The following is a 12939-nucleotide window of genomic DNA, read 5'->3' as shown; positions in this document are numbered from 1 at the left end:
ACTTTTGAATAATGAACACATTATTTAAGTGTTGTCTATAATACATTTATTGACAGAGCACAGTGCTAGTGCTTTTTTAGGGGATAGAAATACTTTTTATGTGTGTACTGAGCCCTTATAACTTACATCAGTGGTTCTCCTCCCAGAACATTTTAGATGGCTCCATATATAACAGCCTGATAGTACATAAGCTTGTTAGTGTGTTAAAGAAAAGTTTTTTTTAAACATCCAAAACATTCTGGGAGGGGGGGCCCGAGGATCGGAGTTGAGAACCACTGATTTACATTATTATGGCCAATGCGCTTGCACAATGATGTCACAGACATTTACACAATCAGTCAATCAACCAAGCCATTCTGATTCATCATTCATAGTAGTTAAAAGAGAAGTCATAAAAAGCTGTGGTATTTTGGGCAGAAAGGTGTGTAGAGCTGCTGTCATTGATATGTTTGATGAATTTGAGAGTGTCTTTGTCTCTGTAGACCAGAGCAAGGGAGTTATCTTCCGGATAAACTGTCAGGAGCTACAGGACACACAAAAACACCCATGTTGTGTTATCTTTGTGAATTAGTCTCCTGTGTTTGCAATTATAATAATACAAAAAAATAAAAACAATCTTGTAACATCATCACTCACCTCCTCATCTTCATCATTAGCAATATAGGACGTAAATCCTCCAAACTCCGCCTTCCAACCTGACAAAAAGAAAAGAAGCTGATATCTCACCGATATGCTTTTGTTAATCCCCCGATTCATCCTAATGTTACATCACGGTGTTGTACGTTTCTAATCTGCTCAAATTTCAAATGGCTCATACTGAACACACGCACTCATTAATTAATAGTAAATAAGGTATTTTAAAGGTGACATAGAATGATTGAACGGGGTATTTATCCTTGTTCTGTGATGTGACATGTAGACAAAAATGTTTTTGTTTGGGTCTGTAATGCCTTAGAAGCTTCCTAAAAACCTCTCTCAGATAACTCTATTAGGGAGGGGGATTTTAAACAAGTGGTTTTGCACCTATTTGGCTCCCCCTACTGGCTTAACTTGCAATCTCATTACTGATTGACTGACTTTGCTGCCACTCAAAAATTGTAGCCAATTATTTTAAAGTGAAAGGGCAGTTAGATGCCTGTGATGTCATAAGCATCAGTTTTTCAGATTGGGCCGTTTTCTGGCTGACATTTCTAAAAGAGGAATTTCTGTGAGACTGAGATGTTAAACATGTTTAGCACTTTTTGTATGTTTGTGAATGTGGGTAGACTACCATTATTCAACAAAGACAAGGTAAAAATGGTTTTTCATTCTCTGTCCCCTTTAAATGAATGGATTTTGCTTTAATGTTGTAGAGCCCACATACCTGCACAACCAACGTGTAGCTGAAGATCCAGCGCATACTCTCTTTTGACCGAGTCGTGTAATAATGTGTAGTCACCATGTGCCCAGCGATGCAGTTCTCCCACACATGTAGGAGGTCCTATCAAAATATGCGTTTGCAAAAAAGGACTTTATTTGGGATGTAGTAATTGACCTTTTCTAAAATCTACAGAAATGCACAGGGTGCGCACCTTTGGGTTTCTTCTCAGCAGAAGTTGTTTCCGTTTCTGTAGTACTACTGCATCCCTCTGCGTGTGTATTTCCTTCATCTCCATTCTCTGTCTCTCTCTTTTCATCTTCGCTCTCATCATCATCATCGTCATCATTAGACTGGGCCAGAAAGTGCAGATGGAGACCAGTCATGTTTGACAGGAGGATAAAAAACGGTTCAGAGGCGAGAAGTTCCCAGCATTCTTTTACACACGAAGGGACCGTCTGCATATCTGCACAGCCATAAGACCTAAACACGGAGATATTATTAGTACACAAGCAGATAAATACCAACCAGCCTTTTCTAAAAAGAAATGGTTACTATATAAAACACAAGATCTCACCTCTTATTGGGTGGACCCCTTCTCTGCCACTGGATCTCAGACGACTGCAGTGCACTGCGCACCTGCCTTAATTTTTCTTCCTGACATGACAAAAAAGACAGAATTTAAGACAAATGTTCAGTTTCTGATAAAAGCAGGCAATATTTTATACGTGTGTATGTGTGTGTGCTTCATAGTAATGTGGAGTTTGGCACTTACTATCCCTGTTGTATATAAGCATACTTACATGCCAAGTCGGCAAAGTGATTCATGAATGTTTAAATGAAAAATAAATCACTTAAATACTTTATTATTTACAATGTACTCTGGCTACATGCCTTTAGTGTGGGCATGGGACGCGTCACTAACACTTACCTTCACAACAGCACAGACAAAAGAGGGCTTATAAAAGCCTTTTTTCAGATTGAATACATATTACAGTACATATTTACAATACAAGGATGCTTAAGCACCCATTTTGTTTGTAAAGTGCATCACTACACATATGTGCATAGTTCTTCCTAGATTAATTATTAATGCACTGCTGTATAATAATAGAAATGCTGATAATGGCTCACCTGTAAGAAATTAGGCAAACAAATCTCTGAACTATCTTCAAATTCTTCTTGCACTTGAGCCTGATAGCAAGGATCAAGGTACATCTCATTCACCCATTCAAAGATCAAACTCTCCTGTAAAAAACACATTTGGTAGATACTTTTATCCGTAGTTACTTGCAGTGCATACAAAATATATATTTTTATTGGTGTGAACCAACAACCCTTGCAATGCTATCACAATGCTCTACCAATTGAGCTACATGTAATAGATAAATGCTACACGGTAATCCGGTCACTAAACACACACTCTTCTGCTATCATGACTTACATCTCTAGGGATGTGTGTGTGACGAGGGATCGGGGGTTCGATGTACCGCGGGGGTCTCGGCAGGGAAGGGCCATGAAACCAACCGCTTAGAGATAAACGGCACTTCTCTTCAGCAAGCACCTCTGACACCTTAGCGAAGCAGATTTACAGTTCAGAGGATTTACTTTTATTATTAATGACTACGATGTATGCGCTCGTGACTACCTGATGGAAGGAGACCGGGGACACTTCAAAAAACATCAGAGAGTTCCAGCAAGGAAGCAATGACTTTACAACACTCACAGGCTGAAAGTGATCTGGGGCACATAAAGGATGACCAAAAATATTAATAAAAATAAATATATAATAGCATAGCATATTGAAAGTTAACATCAACATGCTATAAATGTGTTATTAAAATAGTTTTACGCCCTTATTTTTATTCAGCTCCTTTCTTCCAACCTCTTCTTATATAGAAATGACTTTCATTATGCCATCAATTTCTTATTGTTTATCCTGTTTCACTATGTAACATTACAGACTGTGTGACTAAAATGACACCATCACGAATTATGTTTGTCCATCACAAACCATCAGTGCTGAACAGGTCCAGTGTTCCTCCATCTTTCGCCTCCCAAGGAGGCACCAGGTAGAGGATAAACGCAACTCTTCGGCCCTCTAGCTCATCATCATGACACAGCAAAACATCTGCAGGAAAAGACGCAAAGTGGGAGTGAAAGAGATGTCAAGTAAACCTTTGAGAATCCAGCATCTGCACCTCCTCTCACCAACACCCCAGTGACGTGACGCTCTGATTGGTTGTCAGATGGTTTACCTGTATGCTCATACTTGGCACAGGATATATCAACAGTTTCCTCCAAATCCACTTGCAACACCTCTGACAACCACAAACGAAATTCTCCAAAAATCACTGACCTGAGATTTAAACAAACAACAAATCGGTCAACAAAGTCCATGTGTCAAGGAAATATAAAGTCATTGTTTAAACGTGATTTCACCTGATCTGTGATATGTGATGTTCTTTTCTTTTCCTTAGATCATCTGACTGCAGAATAAAAAAAATTAGGACTCAGCAAGCTTTCAACCAGGGCCAGAAACAATATAATAGGGACTTGGGGAACATGCAAAAAAAAAATTATGAAACTTGACTGATACCTGTTGAAACTTGTACAAGTCATTTGACTTGCTGTTGAAGTTAAGCTGCAATAGCTCTGCCTGTAGGCTCTCCACAAAGCTGTCACTCTGTAGGAAATTAGTGATCTGACAGTGAGGGAAGGGCTTGCAATCCAGATTGACATTACCTGGAAAGAGAGGAAAGGAGAATTTGTGTGACAATGCATTCTTTACCTCTCACAAGTGAAGCAACTTATTTTCTTGTTTAAAGTATCACGTGGATGGTCAAAGATACCATTAGAAAAACTGTCTTTCCTCTGCCACGCGTCTCTCATGCCTTTCTGGATATCTTCATCTCTCAGATCCGCGTTTATCACAGCGACTTCGCCTCGTTTCTCTTTTTTGTTCTTCTTAAGGGTATTTGCATCATTCTGGCGCTTTTTAGGTGACATGTCAACACCATGAGGGAAACACAGTCCTATGGGACTTTTATTTTCTCATCGTCGATGTCTAGAAGCGATTCCGTTTCCTCTTCTTCGTTTATGTTTTCCGTTCAGTTAAAGGATTTAAAACTCACGACAGCCCCTGCAGGTCATCTGAGGAACAGGCGCAAAATCTCTGAAAACCATTAGAAGTTTCTTTAAAACTTTTTTGAGTTAAGGGACTTAATCATCAAACCATTTCAGTCTACATGTCCCACTTTGATAAACACTAGAGCTGTCACTATCAATTATATTGAATAATTTTGCGATTATTTTGACAATTAATTCAATTAGTTCAAATATGTTTTTTTAATTCACAGTATTTCACAGTGAAAAAAGGAATTCAATGGTGTTCATGTTCACTGATAAATACTTTTACAAACGTATACATATATTATGTTTGGTCAGTTTAAAGTCAGCTGGGATAGTTGGCATTAATGCTTTATCCATATCCATTGTGTGTGAAATCCTAAACCCCCATAAAGCAAAACTACTGTAGGTATTTTGGTGATCAATGCATGGTCAGTTACCTTAAAATTAACCAGCAGTTAACATCACTATAAAAGACACACGTCCATATCAACCTTATTTTGTATTACAAAACTGTATCCAATGTTCATGCAACATGCACAGCTTTATCCATTACCTTGTGGTAAAGGGGCATGCCATTCCTTTAAAGGGGAAATCACGACTTTTTTAAGATGTCAAATAAATCTTACGTACGTATACGTGAAGTTTTAGCTCAACATACCATATAGACAATTTATTATAGCATGTTAAAATTACCACTTTGTAGGTGTGAGGAAAAATGTGCTGTTTTTGGGGTGTCCTTTAAAATGCAAATGAGCTGATCTCTGCACTAAATGGCAGTGTCGTGTTCAGTGTTGGGGGTAACGTATTACAAGTAACGTGCATTACGTAACGTAATAATATTACTTTTCTGAAGTAACGAGTAAAGTAACGCATTACTTTTTAAATGTACACATTAATATTTGAGTTACTTTTTTAAAAAAGTATTTAAAGTTACTATTTTAGTTTCATTAATTCGATTTTTTTTTAAAATATGTACTGAATTAAACTAAACGTAGTCACATTATGCACTCTATGCGTACACACCGAGGGGCAACCTTCCGATCTCTCTAATGAAGCCAACACGGAAGTGACTTAAACTGCAATTCATCGACTGGCCGCGTGAGGCTGGCTCCAAAAGGGAGTCAATTCCCATAGACTCCCATGTTAAAAATGGCCAACTTTACAGTAGAAAATAATATGTTTACAGCCTGGTACAAACCGTGTTTTTGGCCTATATAGCTAAATTTGCCCTTCATGACAACTGTGAGTGGGGTGAATTTTTTTGTAACTCATCCGTTTAGATTATATTAAGCCTTAAACTTCTGCATAATTAAGGGCGTGGCCGCTTGAGGGTTGAACAGCCACTGCTATCACTAGACCATAGACCGTAAAAAAATATGGACGTAGTGTCCGTGACGTCACCCATTGGCTTGTGAAGATCGCTTTTGAAGCTTAAAGTAGGCGTTGCCTGCCGTCGCCATCTTGGCCGCGCGTCCCCGCGAATTACTCGCGGAAAACCGAAAATGGGTAAAGAGGCGGGACATGGGTGAAGCTGAGGTGAAACCATGCCCGCCTAGCGCGAGTCTAGTGACAACAGTGGCTGTTCAACCGACACTCAAGCGGCCACGCCCTTAATTATGCAGAAGTTTAAGGCTTAATATAATCTAAACGGATGAGTTACAAAAAAATTCACCCCCCTCACAGTTGTCATGAAGGGCAAAATTAGCTATATAGGCCAAAAACACTTTTTGTACCAGGCTGTAAATATATAATTTTCTACTGTAAAGTTGGCCATTTTTAACATGGGAGTCTATGTGAATTGACTCCCTTTTGGAGCCAGCCTCAAGCGGCCAGTCGATGAATTGCAGTTTAAGTCACTTCCGTGTTGGCTTCATTAGAGAGATCGGAAGGTTGCCCCTCGCACTAGACTCGCGCTAGGCGGGCGTGGTTTCACCTCAGCTTCACCCATGTCCCGCCTCTTTCCCCATTTTCGGTTTTCCGCGAGTAATTCGCGGGGACGCGCGGCCAAGATGGCGACGGCAGGCAACGCCTACTTTAAGCTTCAAAAGCGATCTTCACAAACCAATGGGTGACGTCACGGACACTACGTCCATATTTTTTTACGGTCTATGGTACACACCTGTGTGGGAACAGTTTGAGTCAGAAACTGAGATAGCAGGCCAAAACTCAACATTTTTGTGATGAAATAGGCAATTTCTGAATGTTGAACTTTTCAGTCATAAAAACACCTGCAAGGCCTGAAAGAGACCGGCCCATGCCTAGCCTTAGCCAAGAAAAAGTAACGCAAAAGTAACTAAAAAGTAAAGTAAGCATTACTTTCCATGAAAAGTTACTAAGTAACGCAATTAGTTACTTTTTTGTGAGTAATTTAATATTGTAATGCATTACTTTTAAAAGTAACTTTCCCCAACACTGGCCGTGTTTGAATAGTGCAGATTAAGGTGCGGTATTATCCCCTTCTGACATCACAAGGGGAGCCAAATGTCAACAACCTATTTTTTTCACATGCTTGCAGAGAATGGTTTACCAAAACAAAGTTTCGAGCCGTTTCTCAATACCAAGTACGCCAAGTTCGGACTTGCGTCCTTCCTAGTTCGGACTTGCAAGTTCAGACTCGGAAGAACGAACTCCCGAGGACGGGAGGACGTGAGTCCGGTAATATTGCAAATGGAACAGAAGAGTACTTGAGGTCGTCATTCAGTCTAACCAATATGTGCAGTCCTGGCTATTCTTATTTTAATGTATTTAAACCACCTGGTGATTCAACGGAACTCATGTATCCAAAAGGAAATTTTAATATAGGCATTATCTTTACTAACTGACCACGTATCTGAAGTTAATTCATCTATATTCTCGACTAAACAGCTCTTAAAACTACATTTTATGACACAGAAAGAGTAATATTTTGAATATTGTGCAAGCTTTAAAGTTACAGTATGTAGGATTAAGGCCAAAACTGGTATTGCAATCACAAAACTTGTGGCTAAAACTGGTACTGCAATCACACAACTGGTGGCCAATACACAACATGACAACATAAACATCAGTTGAGGGCTGCAACTCCACTTTTTAAATGACAATATCCTGGCCAGACTACTGTTGTTAGTGATATAAGTATTTGAAATGAAAATGATTTCTTAATGTCTAGTGACATATCAGGGCAATTTTATGATTAATTGATGTAAATTTCTTACATACTGTTCCTTTAAGCTTTATAGTCGTTGACGCGAAATGCATTCTGGGAAACTTGGCTGTCAGAAGTCCGCACAAGTCACCTCCTGATGCATCCTCGATAAAATGGGCGGATCAAGAACACATCCGAGGATGTTATGTGAACTTGGCTTGATGCGAACTTTGAACAGTACTTGGGCCGCGACTGATGACGTTTCACAAGTCCACAAGAACACAAGTACAGACAAGAACGCATATTGAGAAACGGCTACTGTGTTGATCTTTTTTACATTTTCTAGGTTGATAGAAGCACTGGGGATCCAATTATAGCACTTAAACAGTGAAAAAGTCAGATTTTCATGTTATGTCCCCTTTAAAACAATAGAAAGGCAACTAATCCAATCCCAGATTCCTGAATAGTACAGTCAATAAAGGCTTACAAGAGATAAATGTGGTTACATAAGTAAGAATTGTGAATAAATAGTATAAATTGTGACACAGGTCATAGTATTGTGGGATTAACATTTATTACAATCAACACACTGCTGAATTCACTTAATAAAAAAAGGTAAAGAACAAGCATCTATTAACAATGTGTTTTGTTTTTTAAAAAATATAACTGTTTTCGGATTATATACAAGTTTAAATAAATAAAAAAGATACAAAAAAGTAATAACATTGTGTCATTTGAGGTAACAGGCAATGGTTTAAAAATCAGCTCCTGCGTTGATATCTGCCGAGTCAGAGGTCCCCAGATACCTCACCGCCCATTGTATTAGCTGCCCTGGGATTCTACACACACAAGCATGCATAGAGAGAAACAATCAACAAACAGACACTGGATCTAAAATGGTGGTGTTAACTGAGGTTAACTGAAATGTTACTGAAAGTCATTGACACTGTTGTTTAATTTTACTACACATACTGTACTTCTGATAGTACACATAATTACTGCTGTCCTCCAGATCTCATTTTGATTTAGTACTAAGCTGGTAACTGTGTAAAGGGTTTTTATAATTATAGATACTTGTGGAAAAAACAAAAACGGATATTTAAAGCTTTTAAATACACTAACAGTCAAACATTTGGAAACACTTGACTAATGCATGTTTCATAATCTTTAAAATGGACAATTTAAAGGGACAGTGAGGTGTGTATGGCAAATATATAATCAGCATGGACTATAAGGAATTATAATCACTATGTTTCATTAGGAAAGAGATTACACTCACTGTAAACGGCTGAGGGCTGTGGCCACCTGAGGGTCGGGATGATACAAATAAGAAAAAGCTTTTCCATTTGAGTGCACCTGTAAGAAAGAAAGTGGGAAAATTTTCATAATCACAATGAATTGTGAACACACAAGAATTTTATTTTGTGATGGAAGCTTCCACTGTACAGATCCAAGTACAACACCAAAACATATAAAATGAAACATAAAAATGTCAATCTTAATTTATATTAAACACTCACATTCTTGGGTTTGGTGGGTGGAGAAGGTGAGTTTGGATTTGTGGGTGGAGCCAGTAGGGAAGTGCATTTAGTGGGTGGGGCTGTGTTCTGGACGATCCATGAGGGAGGACTCGATGGATGTTCTCTCTCATTCTCTTCATTAGGGTCTCTGTCGGACTTGCCACTCAAGTGGGACGGGCTGATTGGGGATGCCTGTGGTCTCTGAGCCAGAGTAATGGCATCCTCTGACACCACATCTGAAATGGGCTTTGAGATCAGGGATTGGGTGCTTGTTGCTAAGGGCAACGGAGTAGTTTCTTTTAATAGTGATTGGCTTTCTGGCTGAGAATGGGGCTCTAGGTCTGCAAAAATGATGAATAAAATCAACATTGCAATGATCCGATACATTATGTAACTGTGCAACTGTCTAAGCGTAAATGCATAACATTTTTCCTTTAAAAATTACTCCTTGAGGCAGAAATGGTATGTGTACCTAATAGATCTGGCGCCGGAGTGAACATATCCCATGGGCTTTCTTCATCCCCAGACAACTCCCCTGTTCCACACAAAACCTCTGGGAGACAAAGGGCACGAGTTCAATAACAGATAACCTTCCTGTTTTACAATGACTCCTTTTGTAAAATCTCACCTGATCTTGTGTGGTCCAGGGTGAACTGTATTTCATTCGGACCTGAATCATTTAAGTCCTCAGCGGCTAATGTTTGGTTTGGTGTTGATGAGCTGGCTTGATACGATTCTTCTAGAGGCGGAGCCACAACACCTGGACTCTCGCAATCGGCACCTGTGAGCATCCACGTGCTTAATATAAAAACACATATAACACGGCACGCTCCACACAGAGTAAAATCTGCTCGAATCCCCAAAGGATTCTCATGAAAAAAGCAATTAATTAGAAAGCAGACAGTACTGGGATCAGCTGTCATCAGCTCCCTCTGCTCCTCTGGGATGAGTAGAAAATGCACAGGGACAGCGAACTGCTCCTGTACCTGGAAAAACACACACACCCATACACAATCATAATTTGTCTGGGGTCAACAGCTGGTGCCATTCAGTTGCCAAGGATGCAGCATTACCTTCCAGTTAAGTCTCTCTCGATGCCAGCGAGTAGGTGACACACTTGGACAATGTGTCGCAGACATTGTTATTTTCTCCATTGCATCATTCAGCATATTTACAATAATGTCACTATGCCACGCCCCCAACAGAGAGGAGAGTGAGACCCCTGAGAAATTAGGTACATATTGCAGGTCTTTATCATTTCTGTGAAATAGCATTTGTCGTCACTTTCCAAGCAACATGCATTTACAGTTCAGTGAGAAAAGTGTGTATGTGAGCTTCTCCGAATAAGAAACAATTAAAGGGAGTAAAGTGTGATAGGAACAACACTTACCAGATGCTGAACTAAGCGAGTTGGCTGAACTCTCTCTGAGAGATCTGACCAAAATACAATTAGTGCAAACTGGTAAATACACAATCTTGCAGTTCTTCAATGCTCATTAATACTATAAGTACATTTCCACCCACCTCCATGTCTTTTCAATCTGTTCTCTAACTGATGGGAGTGATGTACTAATAAGGTTGAAATAAAAAACAGTGAGTGATTGAGTATAACTAACTGTTAAGATCATGTTATGTGCATATGTATTGATATCAATGTCTTACCAGCTGGGTGGGTGGTGGCCTTTAAAGGAAACGCATGTGCTGCTGATCCGATTGACATTTAAGTAAAACTGGCAAGAGGCCTGTTGAAAAAAAATGACCCAAAATGCATCTTATTTATAAGCAAAGTACATAAAAATTAGCTTTTGGTGTTTTTAATGTGTCTTAATATAATGAAAAATATTTGTGCATTTATATTGCTAAAGCATAAGCACTATTGAAATAGATAATATTGGAGGCTGGAATAAAAATGGCACATTAAACATACCAGATCAGGGTTCATGTGAAACTCCAGTTTGAAGTCACGTACATAAATAACAGCATTGATCAGGCCAGAAAAGGAGTCTATATCACTTATTCTAAAGAAAAAACAGACTCGGATCAGAGACTGATATTTCAGTGGATGGCTTGATTTTATTACAGTCACTTGTTAAGTGTAATGGTGCCCCTTCTAGGAATTGCATTAGTTTGAAAGGAAACTATAATTGTCTCTGTGGGTCTCTACTGGTAATGTGTTGAGTTCTATTGCTGGGATAGTGTATGGAGACCAATGCAGCATCATTAAATCCTAATGGAATACTGCCCGAAAACACTACATAAAGGGTTTTGGTTAGGAAATGGTTTTAATACATTTAACCGGGGAGTTATTGACTTTAAAATACGGTTTGTTTAAACGGTTACATTCAGCATGGTATTTGTTACTCCAGGAGCAGGTAAGTAAGATAAAAACAGGGGCTCAGGTGTGGTGTCATAATAGAGGTTTAATAAGTCCCTCACTTCAGCAGATGTTCCCACGCGGCTCCGCTCAGCACCGCGGGAATGAGCGCGCTCCCGTCGGACAGGAACATCATGCAGGTGTCTGTGTGCTCCGTCCGCTGCGATTCTGTCAGATCACACACCTGCACAGCACGCACACGCGTTTCCTTACACTTCACCGTTAAGACAAAATATTTCCACTAGTCTTTAGCATTTATACAATACTACTTACCCCGACAACATGAGCTTTGACAGTCTTTAATTCACTGTCGTTTTTGCCGTAGTCTTGAATGAGTTTCTCGACCCACGGCTCCAGCTCTCCCATTCGGCGACGTTTGATCGTTGGTGGTCCCATGGCTTAAACTGTGTATCTGATACTTTACTCTAATGTAAATGGGTAATCGGCCTTCGCGGATCCCTTCTTGAAAAGTGATGCAATGTTTTTGTTCCGTGCAGAAAGAAGAACCAAACAATTTGAGTTCCGCTAGAATTCGGATGTGTTCAAATAAAAGACATGTTGGTGCCCCCTTGTGGTAAACAAAACGTTCGGAATACAGGTGCTGGTCATATAATTAGAATAGCATCAAAAAGTTGATTTAGTTCACTAACTCCATTCAAAAAGTGAAAGTTGTATATTATATTCATTCATTACACACAGACTGATATATTTTAAATGTTTATTTCTATAAATTTTGATGATATAACCGATAACTAAGAAAAATCCCAAATTCAGTATCTCAGAAAATTAGAACATTACCCAAGACCAATACAAAGAAAGGATTTTTAGAGATCTTGTCCAACTGAAAAGTATGAACATGAAAAAAGTATGAGCATGTACAGCACTCAATATTTAGTTAGGGCTCCTTTTGCCTGGATTACTGCAGCAATGCGGCGTGTGGCATAGAGTCGTTATGAGAGCCCAGTAATATTAAGTAATATCTTATTTTCTGAGATACTGAATTTGGGATTTTCATTAGTTGTCAGTTATAATAATCAAAAAAAAAAAAACATTTAAAATAAATCAGTCTGTGTGTAATGAATGAATATACAAGTTTAACTTTTTGAATGGAATTAATGATATAAATCAACTTTTTGATGATATTCTAATTATATGACCAGCACTTGTATACTATTGAATAAATCTGATATTTCTCTCCTAATTTACTCAACCTCAGTCTTTCCCAAATTCTTCAATTGAACACAACAAATAATTCTGAATTAAAATGCCATTGTGTTATCTTCTTTTGTGAGGCTCAACATCGAAGCTACTCTGTTAAGTTAATGTATGTCCTCTTATGACAGAAAACTCTTATTTTGCGTTTGTTGTATATCCATTAAAACATTTAGTTTAACATTAGGAGGCGCATTGAAACCATCATATGTCATGGTTC

The 12939-nt window shown here is 38.8% G+C and overlaps 2 protein-coding genes across 3 annotated transcripts; both read right to left on the bottom strand.

The window, feature by feature from the left end:
* Positions 1-29: 29 nt before the first annotated feature.
* Positions 30-4469, bottom strand: ogfod1 (2-oxoglutarate and iron-dependent oxygenase domain containing 1). The gene is made up of 13 exons (XM_055202208.2): positions 4210-4469; positions 3957-4102; positions 3800-3846; positions 3616-3716; positions 3372-3488; positions 3006-3097; positions 2802-2930; positions 2492-2605; positions 1935-2014; positions 1572-1840; positions 1364-1480; positions 637-695; positions 30-523 (listed from the first exon to the last, which is right to left on the bottom strand). Exons 1-13 carry the CDS (start codon positions 4364-4366, stop codon positions 365-367), a joined length of 1587 nt encoding a protein of 528 aa, XP_055058183.2. The 5' UTR covers positions 4367-4469; the 3' UTR covers positions 30-364.
* A 3802-nt stretch (positions 4470-8271) lies between these two features.
* Positions 8272-12081, bottom strand: acd (ACD shelterin complex subunit and telomerase recruitment factor). 2 transcript variants are annotated; one of them, XM_073858907.1, is made up of 13 exons: positions 11781-12081; positions 11570-11691; positions 11061-11151; positions 10796-10875; positions 10658-10702; positions 10524-10567; positions 10207-10355; positions 10041-10119; positions 9762-9914; positions 9606-9686; positions 9128-9474; positions 8893-8969; positions 8272-8452 (listed from the first exon to the last, which is right to left on the bottom strand). In XM_073858907.1, exons 1-13 carry the CDS (start codon positions 11901-11903, stop codon positions 8368-8370), a joined length of 1476 nt encoding a protein of 491 aa, XP_073715008.1. In that variant the 5' UTR covers positions 11904-12081; the 3' UTR covers positions 8272-8367. The 2 variants fall into 2 exon arrangements, with proteins under 2 accessions (XP_073715008.1, XP_055058171.2); XM_055202196.2 differs by having other exon boundaries at positions 9134-9474; positions 11781-12078.
* Positions 12082-12939: the final 858 nt, after the last annotated feature.

The sequence above is a fragment of the Misgurnus anguillicaudatus genome, chromosome 21 (genome assembly GCF_027580225.2).
Source record: "Misgurnus anguillicaudatus chromosome 21, ASM2758022v2, whole genome shotgun sequence".
NCBI lineage: Eukaryota > Metazoa > Chordata > Actinopteri > Cypriniformes > Cobitidae > Misgurnus > Misgurnus anguillicaudatus.
This window is presented reverse-complemented; position numbering and strand designations above follow the sequence as displayed.